Raw genomic sequence first — 16,570 nt, 5'->3', positions numbered from 1 at the left:
TTGTCATTATTTAAGGAAAACGGGAAATTGCGGTGCTAAATGTTAATAGAGTTACGGTGGAAATGGCCATTCATTTTCTAAAACTGCAAGGTCAGAAAGTGTTCCCCATTTATATGCACGTTTCTCAAAAAGCAATTTAACGTCCCTAACTCCCAAAGGCAGGTGTACAAATAGCTTCTTTTAATACAAATAACGCCCGATTTTGTGATATTTATGGCCATTTCTGACACAAAAAAGAAGGTGAAGCATCAGCGATTCGGCCTGCCGCAAAGAGGAATTCACTGCAGCTACAACTACAGGGTGACTTTTTTTTTTTTGGGTGAAGTGATTGTGAACCAAGGAGTTTCCCCAGGTGTACCTGCAACAAACTTGACCTTCAGGGTAGGAATCAGAGGGTGGGAGTGGAGGGAGTTTTTATTGGAAACCTTGAGATTTAACAGAGGCAGACTGAATGAACGCACTGAAACAACCGTTTTGCTCTCTAGCAAAAATGACCAAAAGATAAACCCACAAGAGCCGGACCATACCTCTGGGTCACTCTCTACCTCACACACAAAGCATTATAGAACTTTTCAGAAATACACTGATCGCGGGTAAGTAGGGGGGATTGTTCCTCAATCTCTCCTGGAACATCCATGCCCACTCTGCATCTCAGACTAACTGCTCATTAGTCAAAGCAGGCACATTAGTGACACAAGCCCCGTCGCGCACTATTTTTCTCTGGTAAACACAGTGACTCACACTGCCGTTCGTGTGGTTCACGTCACCGAGCCTGCGGAGATGCAAGCTACCCACAGTAAATCACACAAAATTGCCTGAAACACTATCTGTGCTAGCATGATGCTGTGCCACCAACTGAAACAAATAAAACCATATTTACTGATGCTTCAAATCACTGCGAAGGATCTTCTCCAATGTATTCGGCAGACAGTAAAATCTGTCAAATTTACAGGCAGACTTTAACCTGCATAGCTTAACATTTTCTACTACAGTGTTTAATTCTATTGAAGGAATTATACAAGATGTCTAATTGGTTGGTATATTTAGGCTGCTTGTGCTTAAGTGAGACCACAACAAGTAGTTATATAATAATAATTGATACTTTACTGATCCCGGTGGGGAAATTGTCTTTACGTCTCCCTCAACTTGCTCTCTGTAAAGTAAGCTGTCTGCTAAGGGCAGCCACCTGTTGGGGCGCCCAGGGAATTGGGGGTTAAGGACCTTGCTCAAGGACCAACGGACGTGCTGAGGCTGGGTTTGAACCGGTGACCTCTGGAGACACTTGATGCAAGATAATGACCTTCTGAATGTGTATTTGTTCATTTTTTTTTATATTCACATTGTGTTGCAGTTGTCAGGTGCTTGAAGCGTTGGGCTTGCAACAGTTTCACTGGAAGTCACACGAAAATGCTAAACGATTGGAGCTTAAATAGTGAAAACATGGCAAACCTGTGAAGTAGGTGTCGTGTGGGAGCGTAGAGTTGGGGAACAGAATGTAGCCATGGCCCGGGAACCGGGTGCCGTGTGCGACGGGCGAGTGTGGGTCGGAGAGCGACGGGTCCAGCCTCTCCACCTGATAGAGAGGGGGGGGCCCGTTCAGGTCTCGCGGCGGCTCCCAGGACACCTCCATCACTGACACGTTCAATCCCTTTAATTTAGGAGGACTTAATCCTGCTGGAGCTAACATGAAAAGAGGGATAAAAAGGCAAGAATGGTAATATGGAAGGGGGGGGGAAGAAAAATCTACATTTATAGTCACTCCACACATACACACATGCAGGGGTAATGATCTAAATGGCTCCCCAATATATAGTGAGAGGAAGTAAATTACCCCAGCCTGACACATCTTACGTGCATTTAGTCCACTCCGAGGGCCGAACCGTCTTCAGGAAGGGAACTAATAAAAAGCTTAAATGGAAAATGGACGTGTTGTCTTCTCAAACCTCTCTCTGCACACACGCCATAAATTACGCTCAATCAATATCACTTGAGTCCATATAATTGAAAGTCTGATATCATTTTAAAATCTCCCGCCGATTCATTAGGATTTTCGCACAATCCCTTCAAAGATATTGAATGTTTCATTTTTTCCCCCATTAAGAAAAAAAAGCAAGACTGGAATACAACAGGAATTGCTAAACTGGAGGCTCTGCAGGCAAAGTCTTCAGAAGAATTAATAATTTCATTTAAAGTCCCCCCCCCTCCCATTTCCATCCTCCTGTAGCTGACAGAAACAACGACCCATTAATGAGTGAATTACCTGGGGTGGGCGGCCATATCGATACGGGGGGGAGAGAAAGTGGCTAGCGGGATGTCCACATGCTCAAACGGCCATTTGGGAGTGGCCTCTTTACGAAACGGGAACATAAAACGAAGGTGCCGAGCTGACAATGGAAAGTGAGGGGCCGAGAGCCGAATCACAAACGAGGCAGTCAATTTACCCTCCTTTCCCGCCCCCTCGTCATTACAAAGCTCCGCCCTGCATTGTTTTCTGCTAATTTAATTGATTCCCATTAAAGCATTCTGCAGGGTGAGGGCTCAAGCACTTGCCGTACTCAAACCTCAGAAAGACCCCAAGCGGGAGCCTTCCTTACACCGCCACCCCCCCCTTCCCCCCTCAGCCGCTGCATCTCGCCCGTGTTTCGACAACAAGGTTAACAGTCCGACAAAAAGGTTAATATCGCCTTCAACATGTTAATGAATGAACTAAATCACCAGGAAGTGCCCAGCAGCTAAATCACAGAGAAATGTCCAGGAACAATTAGAAGCAAGGCCGAGTATTTACGCATTTCATGCGGCTGGACCGTTTTATGAACCGTGAGGTCAACATCTCCTTACATGGAGTGTAATACTTATTTCTGCAACAAGAAAAGTATTGATTTCCGCATAATTGTCTAACCCTTCCTGGGGAAAAATATGCCTAGCCTGATTCAGCTAATTTGCTGTGTACAGACAAGCGTTGCGGTTATAATAGCGGCAATATACTTTTTAGAATACCAGCTGTGATTTCTTAAGAGTGATTATTTAAGTCTCCGTTAAACACCACGGGCTAACGTTGTTGGCTAGGGATGGGCTATACCGCGGATGCCAAGTAATACCAACTTTGGTGCTGTGATACTGACACCAATATTTGATGCTGGCCCAACTCGCAATAAAATTTGGGGGGGTGGTATCTGAGCCCCTGAAAGGCTTCCCCTTTTTACTGTTAATAGCTCATGTCCTGCTCCCTATAATATAAACATTTAAATCACCAGGCGAAGAAAAAAAAAATTGAACGTCAGAATATGTTCCCAAAATGAAACATTCTGATTGAAAAAATACGATATTCAATTGTCGATCGGCACATCTTTACGGTCAGCCATGAAAAGTTTTTCACGATGCCAGCTATATGGCCAAAACAGCAGCCATGACTGAAACCACACTCAAAATATGTGACAGAACCTTCAAGCAGAAGTGGTGGATGGAGCCCGGGTTGCAAACAGAGGTGTGAGTGAGTAAGCGGTAGTGACATCCCTTTAAAGGTGCCACTCGCTTTTTAGTGTATCTGGCATTTGCCTATCAATAAACTACAATGATGATATACTGTATTTTGTTTTCAGTTTCTGCCATTGTATGTGTTTGTTTACTCTCATCTCGGGTAATTGACACAGACAAGTTCGGACAAACCTAAACTCTACAGCACCTGCTGTTTAATTAATGACGTTAAAATTAGACGGCTAATCAGCCTGACACAGGGGACCTATACACTAGTACTTAACACAGATTTTTATCTGGACATACACACTAACAAATACATTTACACATACAGTATACATATACATACATTTGTGAACAATCAAACTGCACTAAATCTGCCACTCAATTGTTAAAGAATCGAACAAACCCCGAGTTATCGCCGTTGCAAGTGTAACTGACACAGGAAACAAATGCTTTCACTCTTAAACCATCAAAAAGCCATCCGAGGCACTACTTGAAAAGTTGTTTAAATGAATGAATTATGCCCCAATTGTTAGTGACAGCCGCACACCCAAAGGGCTTGAGAATCATAAACACAGGAAAAAGATAAAATTAATACACTATTACCATTAAGCAGACTGGTACTTGGAGCAACTTTAAATGACAACCCATTCATTTCAGTTGTTTGTTATGTAGGATAATACAAAATAACTCTTAAAAAAATACTGGAAAACAGATGCCGCCTTTTTCCGTCGAACAGATGGTAATTCTCTTTAATGGCGCATCGATATAACAGCGATGTGCACTGCGTACGAAAACAGTCATAAAGGCTAGGTAAAAACCAGACAAATCGCCATCATCAACATTAAATCTTGGCACTGGCGCTGGATCCGGCTAATGGGAGGCGGGATGCTGGATGTTCACGTGGGCCCGTGGCAGGGAACTGAGACAGGCTAACAGCTAACAGGCTGCGGCTGCTTGTTTGTTTGCCGGTGCGGACGGAGAAGCACAGAGGGTGGAGATGGTACAGACACCTGTATTACGAATGACAGCCCAAGCAGCTCCCGGAGAGCGAGTGCAGGCAATCCGTTTCCGGGCTCAGCTTGATGAGAATTTAATTACGCACAAAAAATAAATGCGTGGAGAAATCATCCATTTGTACTTACCAGACACTCTGAAAAATCATCCTTGTAACGGAGTTATGCTGAAATAATGACAATCTAGCCAACTGTAACCAACAGAGGCCTGTCGTCCCTGATATTACATAGATTTCAAATGACTGTAGTAATAAACAAATAAACAAATCAGAAAAAAATAAAGAAATTACATCCCATCCAAGGTATTCCACTGCCTACCCACATCCTTACACTACAGTAGGTATGTAGTTTGAATATCCAAAAAAAAAAAAAAAAAAACGTGAAATGGAAACAAAATGTAAACCCATTAAATATAAGGCAAATAAAATAAAATGTCACAACACATATTAGGACTGTGAAACACAAATATTGTCTCAAAAAATACAAAGTATAACTAAATAAATATCCATTATGGTGCAGCTTTTAAAAAATACCTGCACAAGTGATCTTTGTGTTCTGGTTTCACTCTGTTCGCCATAAGTAGGCCTGCATGCGTAGTGGCATGGCTTCATTCGGCCCGTTCCCAATGTTGCTTGGGGGAAACACACAAAGGTTCTACATTTGCTGCATTTGTTCAGGACATATGCATACCGAACAGAAAGACCCATACGAAAATTTGGGTACAAATACGTGTACCGTTACACTCCTAATATACAGGGATGGTATATGTGAATGTTGGATATTCACCACTCACAATACGGTATGAATGCAGACAAGCTCATCGACCACCTGTGTAAGCCGGGTAAGACATGGTGGTGCCATAAAGCGCCGGACTGATTCACGCCACTCATGTCCCAGTGTATCAATTAGAGCTCACTGGCGCCTCCTGTGATTTGCGCCTGTGTTATTAAACCGTTAATTCATTCTACTTACATATTCCTTATAAATCTCTAGAAGTGGCTCGTGATTCACGGCAACTGCGGAGTGCAATGCACCCCCCCCCCCCCCATAATGAACAGTAAATTGTTTTTACCGTGAGTGTTGCGGGTGGGGCAAGCAGAGAGCTGAGGGTGGCGCTGACTGACGGATTGTCCGGGCCGGGGGGGGGGGGGGTGAGCTACATGCTGAGGGAGGCGACCAGAAGCAGGAGGACAGAGGGAGGATTAATACACAAACAGAGGAAGGGGGAGTGAGAGATGAAGGCCGTCGGGGGTGGGGGGCTGCACCCCTACTGCAGCTCTGGACAGGACGACAGGAAGGCATCATATTATGCCGAAGGACGCGACGGGGGGAAACAAATGGGGGAGAGCAAGCAGAAGGAAACGACCACCCACTCTGGATCCTCCATACACATTTCAGTACTAAGAATGGGTGGGAGAGAGGGGGAATCAGCTCAAATACTCCACCTTCAAGAAATGCCTCAAGACCCATCTGTTGCCAAAATTCCTCCACTAGTCTCCACTCCATGTCCACTGAATGTTCTTAATGCTGCACTGTCTGCTCACTGAATAGTCGTCTTATTGGGTTCTTGCTTTATTTGGAAGAGATGGCGCAGCTCCTGCTCCAATACTGCTTACACTCATAGCTGGGCAGCTCCTGCTCCAATACTGCTTACACTCATAGCTGGGCAGCTCCTGCTCCAATACTGCTTACACTCATAGCTGGGCAGCTCCTGCTCCAATACTGCTTACATTCATAGCTGGGCAGCTCCTGCTCCAATACTGCTTACACTCATAGCTGGGCAGCTCCTGCTCCAATACTGCTTACACTCATAGCTGGGCAGCTCCTGCTCCAATACTGCTTACACTCATAGCTGGGCAGCTCCTGCTCCAATACTGCTTACATTCATAGCTGGGCAGCTCCTGCTCCAATACTGCTTACACTCATAGCTGGGCAGCTCCTGCTCCAATACTGCTTATACTCATAGCTGGGCAGCTCCTGCTCCAATACTGCTTACACTCATAGCTGGGCAGCTCCTGCTCCAATACTGCTTACACTCATAGCTGGCCATTCAGTGGGAGCTCAGCCCAGCGGCACTCATGCCAAGGCGACTCCACCACAGCATCTGCGTTTGCAATGTGCTATTTGCCTCCCTCGAACACCCTTTGGACAAAAGCATCTTCTAAATAAAATACAAGTAAAAGTAAATTCAAGAGGGTGGTCATTTGGAAAACCTCGACCTCCATACATTCAGAACTGTTCTGTCATACCTAGAGCTGGGCGGTATGACCAAAAATTTAAGTTACATCGGTTTCACAGTATACAATGGTTTTTTTTTTTTTTTAAAAAAAGTATGACTGGGCATTTACCACATTTTACAGGACACGTTTTTGTTTTACATTTTTGCATTGTTTCCACATTAACTATATATTATTTTATTATTAGCCACTGCGCCTATCCGCTACCTTAATAATAACATACGGCTAACGTGTTTGTTGGCTAACTGCTTATAGATAGACGGCTAACGTTAAGGTGTGCGCTGGCCGAGTTAACATTTTTGATCAGTGTTTAACAGTTCAGTGTTGCTGGAACCCGAGCTATACTCACCTCGCAAAATTCCTCATAAAGACAGGGATGTCGGTCTTTAAGGTGCTTCGCCAGGTTTGACGTGTTACTTGATTTCATCATCACAACTTTGTAGCACTGTTTGAAACTTATCGACATCCTTAGCCTTTCCATGCTCGTCTGCAAAATACTTCCAAATGGCACTTTTGCGTTTTTGTTTTTATTTTTTTAACTAAAGCAGCTTGCAAAGTGCAGCATGTGCCACGGTTGGGCAACTCGGTATGTGTGTTAACCAGTGCGAATGCGTTCAGTGGCTATTGAGGGGAGGGGCTGCGCGAGTGTGTGTATGAGTACGCACCTGCGCTGTAGTGGTGCTGTGTGAAGTGTGGCGAGTGAGGCAAAAACCAAACTGTTGGTATCAATAATGGTGAAAATGAGTATCTAATCATTTTTAATATCAATTAGTATCTGAGAATCGATTTTTTCGACAACCCAAGTGTCTCATTATTTTCAACTCCAGCATCAGCTATATCTTCCGTTTCTGATCTTTTGCGGTACATTTTAAGGGGTGGGGCAGTGAAAAAGGTCCCCCCCTCTAAACAGTTTCCAGTTGAGCCACTTTCTGGACGTTGTGTAGGCTATTTAAACTGGTAATTCACATCATGACAATAAAAAACGGCTTTCGGTATGAACCGGTATACCGCCCAACACTAGTCATACCTACTATTTGCCATAATATAGCAGAAGACTATAATACTCATCATCAATCCATCTCTTCTTAACTGCTTTCCATAACATGAGGCTTATCCATGAAGTGTAGGACACAGGACTGGAGAACAACTTGGATGGGATGCCAACAAAAGATTGAATCTATATAATATCTATAAACTATTTTAAATTGTACAGAAACCAAAACCCATATACATATATGACCCAGATTCTCAGATCAACGCATTTAAGTACTAAACAAAACAAACCTTACAAACAACAAAATATGCACAATGAAGTAAATGGCACTCAAACAAAACAGTGTTGATTTATTGACCCACTTCCATTTTTATGCCCCTCTGATATTCATTTGATCTCTTAGAAATACCTGCAAAATCATATTGTCTTCTGAAATTAAGATGTAACCATACAAGGAATGTTGATTTATGTTCACAGAGGCTTGTCGCAGTGCTTAATGCTAACATTTTAGTGTGATTGATTTTTTAAACTGTTCCTTAAATCCCGCAAGGACTTTGAAATAAAAAACAAATATAACAATTAAGCAAATGATTACACTCAGTCGCTCATCTTAGGGAAGCCCAGACGTTACATCAGTCACTACATAAGGAACAGAAACACATCAAGGTCTTGTTAATAACTCTTTTGGAGACACTGACATCGTTCTGCGGAGTAACTGGCACATGCTACAAGTCCCAACAGGCGGACTGACGTTACACACCAGCCCTGGGAATTCTGGTGCAATTAAAACCAGTTTGTCATTAACGCTAAACCCTGAACAACAACTGGGGGTGGGGGAGGTTTCAACAGACACCAAGCAATTCATTTAATTAAAATACTAAAGAAACAAAAAATCCCTTCAATTGACCACTTATCTGTAATGAAAAGTGTGCCCAGGTTAAGCATATAATACGATAAAAAAAAAAATAACTTACACATTCCATTTTATTTTTTAACACACACTTTTATCCAAAGCGACATACAACTAAGAAAGCAGGGTTAGACAGTCCATGCAGGGCTTTGCTCAGGGGCCCAACACTGACAGCACCCCCCTGACCTTGGAACTAGTGACCTTCCGATCACAGCCGCAGCCTCGCTGAACCACACACCACCAACCCCATCAATCACACTTGTATCTAAAAGATACATTTACTTATCCAACTTTCACTTTAAGAGAAGTACAGTAGAGGAAAGGTTTATATTTTATGTCAGCTATGCCACCAGTTATCTACCATCAAAACTAGTGAACAAAACTGAATTCTGCCACAGGAAAAGTGCCCGGCGCTGTCAGCATGGCCTTGCTTACCGGCTGGCAACGTGCGTCCCGTCACAGGGGGGCTGGCCACACAGCCCAGCCTGTTGCACAGCTCCACCGTGAAGCTGTACTCTGAGTAGGGCCTCAGGCCCTCAACGGTGTACTCCCGCTCCTCTGGGGACAGGGTGCGGAGAACCTGCCCGAGGGAGAAAGAGGGGCACCTCAGCAGGCCTGGGGAGTACGTGCAGTACACGGTGATTTATATCCCACTGACGCTCATCCTCGGCAGCAAGCTAATAATATTATGGCAGCACAATATCGCGTCAGTCATCCATCTATCCTCAACTGATTACCCAGTACAGGTTTGCTCTGTTATTAGTAACATGCACAAAAACTACTCTGTTCACTTCAGTTACCAAGAGCAGCAGTATGTTTTCTATCATGTGACCAGTTCCAACAAAGGCCTGCATCATAAGCTTCAGAACAGAAAGCTTGCACATTCATTGCACATAAAATTTAATTTCAACCTTCGCATATCCCATCTTACTCTCCAGTGAGACACACATATACAAGTGAGGGCAAAGCTTGGGGTCAGAACACAGGGTCAGGCCATTTATCCGGCACCCTTGGAGCAGCAGGGGCATGCTCAAGGGCCCACCGGTGATGATTACACCACCAGCCATGGGATTTGAGCAGGCGACCTTCTGGACACGGGCCCTGGCTCCTAACCCACAGAGCCACACAGCGCAAGTGATATAGTGAGTCTGTTTTGAGACACAACTATAATTAGCTAAATAATAAACATTTTAATGGCTACAGATTAAGACAAGGCTTTTGCCATTAGTCACAGATTGTGTTCGTGTAATCAGTGTCCTGACACCATTCTATACTGTATGAGCCCCCCTGTATGCATGTCATTCTCTTAGAAATACCACGCCAATCTTCCATGAGATTAACCCTGTATATAACCTCTATCAACTGAATTGTGGGCAATAAAGGGCTATCCTAAGCTGCCTGTTAAAATGGATTCTGGGGACTTCTCTTTAATTTTAGGGTGGGGCATCCTTTTCTTGGGTTTTCCCAGCAGGCAGCAGCGCCTACATGCCAAGAGAGCGGTCTTGTTTGTGTAGCATGCATTATGTATCGGTGATGTACAACAGGCCTGGCTGGCTAAACTCCACTTCTGCTGTGCACTTATTGGCAGACAGAGTAATGAGCTCTGAGTGAACTTAAAGCACATTAATATTGACATTATAAGGCATCGCGGGGCTTTTGTTTTCGTGTTTCAACGGTCGTTTAATTTATGCGGGAAGATACCGGGCATTTGTCAAACGCCGCAAAACGGCGCGAAGTGGGGCACGGTACCGTGGAGATGACAGGCGGCGCGGACCGGTGCAAGGTCTGCTCCCGGTGCAGGCGGACCGCGTACTTGGTGACCTTGCCCCTGGCGTCCCTGCTGCTGGGCGCTTCCCAGCTGACCGTCAGCGAGGAGGGGGAGATGGGAATTACCCGAGGTGTAGGCATGTGCCGTGGCTCTGCGGGGCACAAACACGGAGACCGGGGCAAATTAATAAGCCACCGCCCGATAATTACATGTGTCGCTCGTGGTCATATTTTTAAAAGCGTCTTTAAAACGCAACGCGCACATTTATTTCACTCCTCTAGCGTTCGACTGCAGCACCTTAAAACTTTGAAATATATATTCCAAAAACAGATTTTCCTCCTTCAAAAAAAACAAACAGGTGTTACCCTTTTTAAAAAGCCAGAAAGTATCTGACAGTTTAAAACCGCGAAGTGCAACACATCCAAGTACACACTCTTTCTGTCAGAGTAACATACGCAAATATGTAAATAGAAGTTTGTACTTCACACGTACGTCAGATCGCTGGGGAGAGAGAGAACCGGAACACGGCTGACAGTACCGGTCTCGGGGTTTCCATCGAGGCTGCCGCGGTTATCCGAGCTAAAGACTGCACGCCAAGCTTTTTTCTTTATTCCTTTTAAGCACATTGTGCAAAAGAAAAAAAAACACTGGACAAAAAAAAAAAGATGGACAGGGAAGCCTATCCATGTTAATTTTCCCGCCTGCTCTCCCTGGTGAGCTGTCAGGCAGCTTCCGGATCACCGGCGTTCTCTGCCTCTCGCTGCTGAATATGCGCGTATAGAAAAATCGATTTCGTGAAGGAAATCAGAGGCTCTCGGCTTTTCCATATCAGATGACCGAAACTGATACAGTTACGGGGAGAATATATGGATTATTTTCCCCCCTAATGCCACAGAGACACAGCTTGCTGCATGAAATATAATTTACGGTTATTTCGTACTGCTTTAAATGCTGTCTGGGGCAGACTTTTAATTTAATAAGGAATATAATCACTTTCAAATTCAAAATTATATCGTTACCCCCAAACCCACCACACACAGTATTTACCGAAGGAAAAAATAAGGCGGTGATTTTCAATGGAACTTAATATCTGTTAATATCTGCACAATTACCATTATACATAATTCATTATGATATCTAGAGGCATGCCAAGCCACAAAGGAACAGAATTTGAAGGAATAATAAATATTAAGTCTTAACCAATTTGACTGGAAAAAATTCAATGGGGCCTCACCCCCCTCTTCCGTCTTCCCAGTCGCCCATTCGGAGAGCGTGCTACCCGCCATGTTGGCTGACAGCACCCTGAACTGATATGTGGAGAAGGGCTCCAGGTCCACTACGGTGATGCTGCTCTGCGCTGGGGTCAGGGCATCCTTGTTGCTCGCACCCGGGGTTGACTGTGGACTGAGCCATCCACTGCTGGAGAAAACCCTCTGTTCTGGGATGGGGGTGGCACCATGGTCCTGGAACTCCATAGGTCCGCACATGAAGAGCTCGTACCTGATTATTACACCTGAGGAAATGCCAAATGTCTTACAGGGGACTAGAAGAAAAGTGGTATATACTATTCTACCCATTTCCTATTCTTCCAACCGCACATATCCCTCTATTTTCTGTAACCACTTGTCCTACTCAGGGTCATGGGGGGTTTGGAGCCTAATCTGAAGGCTATGGGTGCAAGGAATGGAACAACCCAGGATGAGACACCAACCCATCACAGGACACATCTATAGGCAATTTGGTAACTCCAATTAAACTCAGCATGTTTTTGGAGTGTGTGTGTGTGGGGGGGGGGGACATGGGCAGGTACCAACAGGAAACCCCATGACAACATGCAAACCCCACACAAGACAGAGAACAGAAAGATAGCCATGATGAAGACTTGAACCCCGGTCCCAGAAGTATTAAGCAACAGTGCTAACCACAGCACCACCACATCATCCTACCTATAGCCATCCACTTTCTCACACTCACACACACCATTCATATCTATGAGTAAATCTGATAAATCAAATTAAGATATTTTTGGACTGGGAGGGGGCTACAGTACCCATGGGAAACCCCACATCGACATGGGGAGAACATGCAAACCCCTAAACACAGAACCAAGGGGGCAGGACTTGAACACTGGCTAACCCCTGCACCACCATGCACTCCATAAATTTAAAATGTATTGATTGTATTCCTAGTTTTGTTCAAATAAGTATAGTTAGTGGCATCATGGCACATAGGAGTCATATACCTATAACCATCACTGCTTCTGCTAGTTATATGTCCTATTTTGTCTATATTACAAGATGATCCAAAGCACTGGAAAAGACTGGAAAATTTGAAGGTGAAAGTGAAAAGTGAGTCAGTGACAAGGCAGGTGGACTGAAAGATAACAATGAGTAAGCTACTGGGAAGTCTAAGAATCCTTACAAAAGAGGACTGGCATCAAAACAGTCGCTAGCAGTTAACATTGATTTGATGGCACTACAGTACCTCTGGTTGAGGTCATGTGATATGAGTAGCTTTATTCAGAAACAGTATTTACTGACATACCATTGGGCTGTGCTGGGGGGTCCCAGGCCACTGAGAGTCGAGTCAGCCCACTGGTGCTGACCCGCGGTGCAGGTTGAAGCTGGGGTGCTGCCTGGGGGGTAATCAGACCCAATGGCTTGCTCTGGGTGCAGCCAGCACTGGTGCAGGCCCGCAAGCTGAAATTATAGCGGGTGAAGGGACTCAGGCCACTCGCCGTGGCTTCAGTACCAAGCCCAGAGTAGTGGACCCGCTCCTCCTGATCACCCATGGCAACGGCGCTCAGCACGTAGCCTTCCACTGGACCGACGGCGTGCCGAGGACGTGTCCAGTTGAAGGTGGCACTGATGGGCGTGGCCTTGCCCATGAGATGCAGGCTGAGATCCTCAGGTTGGGGGATGCCGGCCAGAGTGCGGTAGCTGACCCGTGCGCTGCTTGTGTGGCCACGGACGTTGCTGGTCACCAGCTGATACGAGTACATGGTATACGGGGACAGGCCGGTGTCTACGAAGACCTGGGGTTCTGATCATTTCAATATGACAAATATACAAATAAGATACTCTCTTATCATGCAAGAGCAGTTAAGCATTAAGTAAATAGGGCAATGAAAATCCATTTTTTCACATCTTGAAAGTACATATGTGACGTGTCATTAAGACGGCATGCAACTTTATCATCATTACTACAGTCATTATGATGGTAATGTGGTAGCATTGGTGGTTCAAACATATAACCGCCAGAGAGAGATTTCTTGGTCCCCGGTGCCAACAGAAGGCATGCCTAATGCATGGTCTGGCTGGTGCACTTTTAAGTCACAACAAGAACATTTCAGTGCGAAAGCCCCCCGGAGCATTTTTCCGACAGCGTGTGAGGTAAATACAGTAAAGGGGGTCAGATTTAGGCATGCAGAGAGGCAGGAGCATACCGAATGGGTGGTGGGCATGGAGAGTGGCAACCTCGTGTGAGTCCCGCAAGAGGGCATATTTCAGCATGTTGCTATTTGGGGAGTCGGGGGGGCTCCAGGTCAGCTGGATGGCACTTGCGTTCAAGACTTGGCCTGTAGGGGGCGGCTGCTGAGACGGAGCTGGGAGAAGATCACAGTGTTGCGGGGGAGGTGGGGCAAAAAAACCAAAAGACAGATATATACCATTATAGTTCATTGTGGCTGTTACGTGGATTAAGCAGATTTCTCTGGAAGTGTAAGCGGCAAGGTTAAATATCGAGGATGTTAGCAAATGGGACAAATGGAGCAGGGATAAACCATGGAACAAACATGTTTTATGCGCAAAAATGCTAACTTAATAAAACAGATTTGTGGGGTAATAGCTTCAGACATTAACCATCCCTTTTCCCTCCAAACTGCGGAGACATTAAAGGCTATAAAAGGGGAGGTGGAGCAAACTGGCCACCCACTCCCGTGGGCATGCAGTGCTCGCAAATCCCCCCCTCATAAATGAGCCGAGGGATGTTTGTCGCACATAAGGACGTTTTACGTTTTATATCAACAGGGACAGCACTTGGCATACTGAGGAGGCTGCGAGGTGCCCAGGGACGCAGTCGCCTCCAGTCGTATACGTGCCGGGATTTAGAGGAAACTGCTAAGCATTTAATTTTTTTTTTTAAGTATTATGTTTCAGATTAAAATTCAATGAAATGAGTGTGATCAGTTACGCTTCTTGACGTAAGGAATCACATTAGCCTTACTAGCATTAACGCTAAAGCACATGTCCTGTTGTGAATTAAAAGACCTTAACAAGCAGTGCAAAGAGGTGCATGAGGTTTCGCACTGACATTTACTGCAGCCCAGCTGGTTGCTGGCGTCCATGTGACTGGCCCCCGTAGCACAGGTGTCACACCTGTCCCCATGCACGAAGGCCTTGCAGTGGCACCGTCCCGACTCGGGGTGGCAGGTGCCATTCAAGCTGCCTGCGGGATCGCAGCCGCACTCTTCACACCTTTACGGGGGGGGGGGGGGGGGGGGGGCAGAGGTTAGGCAGAAAATAAATAAAGAAAAAGCTGGAAATGCAAATAATAAACAATTAGCTTCAGATCGTTTTTGAAATGACATTCATAGCTATATATGACTGACTAATTAGTGATGCTGACTGAAACATACTTGCCTTGAGCAGCAGGTATTATCTGAATGGACCAACTGTTTTAATTATGCTGGGTGAGGGGTTGTCCCGGGCATTAAGTACAAACTCACAGTCAAGTGATGAAACAATATGCTTGGATCTCGTATTATTTTCAAGTTTGAAAGGTTTACCGTCACTGAGTGACACACAACAAGATTACAATACTCCCAAAGCCAATACAGTACAAATAGCAACTGTAAAAAATGTAAAGGCAGTAACCTATATATAAAAGTAAACATTTATTGAGGTAGTCAAACTAAGATAATAATTATAAAGAAACAGACTACTAACACTGTGACTGGAGAGAGGAAAGGAATATTGCTTTGCCACAATGCAGAGGAATCATTAAACTCAACCCAACATCACAGCTCACAATGTACGCTCGTGTCCCATTCTATGGGCTGTCTTCATGATAACGAGCACGAGTGTTAAGTGGACCAAAGGGGGCGGGAATGTCCGCGATTCTACAACGGACCTCTTTGGTGCCTGTCAGTTTGTCTCCCAGGCCGTGTGAAGCCATGGGATGGTAGCGCCCAGGCCGAGCAGGGAGCAGGCACCTGACACCCTTCAGCAGACCCGATAAAAGCCACAGACCCGTAATGAGCTGAAAATTTGCACTGGTGGCTGAGGGGATTCTGGGGCCGTGCAGGTTCATGGCAGTTTGACCTTGACTCTTTATAAGGAGACGGAAAGATAAATAAATCATACCAGATTCCTTTGGTTAAAAATATGTTTTTCTTTAAACTAGATCTCAGTGAACTGGTTAAACTTATGGCAAAATTTCAATTCATGTTCTCGCCCCCGGGGGTTGTGGGTCAACTATTTTTCCTCCTAAGTATGACCTTAACCAAATCTTTCCTCCCATTCACGTTCAGGGCTTGTCCAATCAGCACATCACACTTTTCCCCAAAGGACTGACTCATGTCATTCACAAGTGTGGTTAACAGAAGCAGTGGATCCATAAAAACACACACACACACAACACACACAACACACACACACAGGATCTCTCTAACTTTAGGGCTCAGTCACAGTTAACCCATAATCCATAGCAGCTTTATCTAACTTGAAGCAAAACAGCTTTTCCAGCCTTTTCAAGAAAGGATAATGGATAACCAGCCTGTTGGTCCTACAGCTGTTTAGTGGCGACAGTGGAAGAATCTTAAATTAAGTTACCATTGCGACATAATTTGCAATTATGCGTTATGGAAAAAAAACCCAACACTTCCTGACTAAATGTCAACACTGAAAGTACTAAATTGCAAACCAGAAAAACAAATTTGTCTGCATAGATAAAGAACCAGATATAATCTCTCTCTCTGTGAGGAAAAATACATATTTTTTCCAAGGTTAAATGATTATCCAAACAAGACTTTCTACCGTGTATATCATTTGCCATTATAAAAATATTCCATAACCATGTTGCAAGTTTAACATCCTAGATTAAATAAAGTGCAGTGGAGGGTAGAATATATGAAAACAAAATAAGATGTATTGCCTTATTGATTCAGGG

The 16,570-nt window shown here is 44.7% G+C and overlaps 1 protein-coding gene across 12 annotated transcripts in view; it reads right to left on the bottom strand.

Moving 5' to 3' along the window:
- ush2a (Usher syndrome 2A (autosomal recessive, mild)) overlaps window positions 1-16,570 on the bottom strand; it is a 190,504-nt gene that overhangs the window by 134,927 nt on the left and 39,007 nt on the right. For 11 of the 12 annotated variants that reach the window (XR_007382187.1, XR_007382186.1, XM_048974032.1 and 8 more), the window contains 7 exons: window positions 14,714-14,877; window positions 13,848-14,006; window positions 12,947-13,444; window positions 11,637-11,915; window positions 10,384-10,553; window positions 9,070-9,214; window positions 1,450-1,680 (listed from right to left, as the gene is read on the bottom strand). Coding sequence is in view for 10 of the 12 variants with exons in the window: in XM_048974032.1 (XP_048829989.1) it covers window positions 1,450-1,680; window positions 9,070-9,214; window positions 10,384-10,553; window positions 11,637-11,915; window positions 12,947-13,444; window positions 13,848-14,006; window positions 14,714-14,877 (1,646 nt within the window). In the remaining 2 variants the exon portion in view is untranslated. The remainder of the gene's footprint in view (window positions 1-1,449; window positions 1,681-9,069; window positions 9,215-10,383; window positions 10,554-11,636; window positions 11,916-12,946; window positions 13,445-13,847; window positions 14,007-14,713; window positions 14,878-16,570) is intronic. The other variant, XM_048974037.1, reaches the window with a different exon arrangement.

This window comes from Brienomyrus brachyistius, chromosome 14, assembly GCF_023856365.1.
Source record: "Brienomyrus brachyistius isolate T26 chromosome 14, BBRACH_0.4, whole genome shotgun sequence".
Classification (NCBI taxonomy): domain Eukaryota; kingdom Metazoa; phylum Chordata; class Actinopteri; order Osteoglossiformes; family Mormyridae; genus Brienomyrus; species Brienomyrus brachyistius.
The sequence above is the reverse complement of the archived record's forward strand: the minus strand, read 5'-3'. Positions and strand labels throughout refer to the sequence as shown.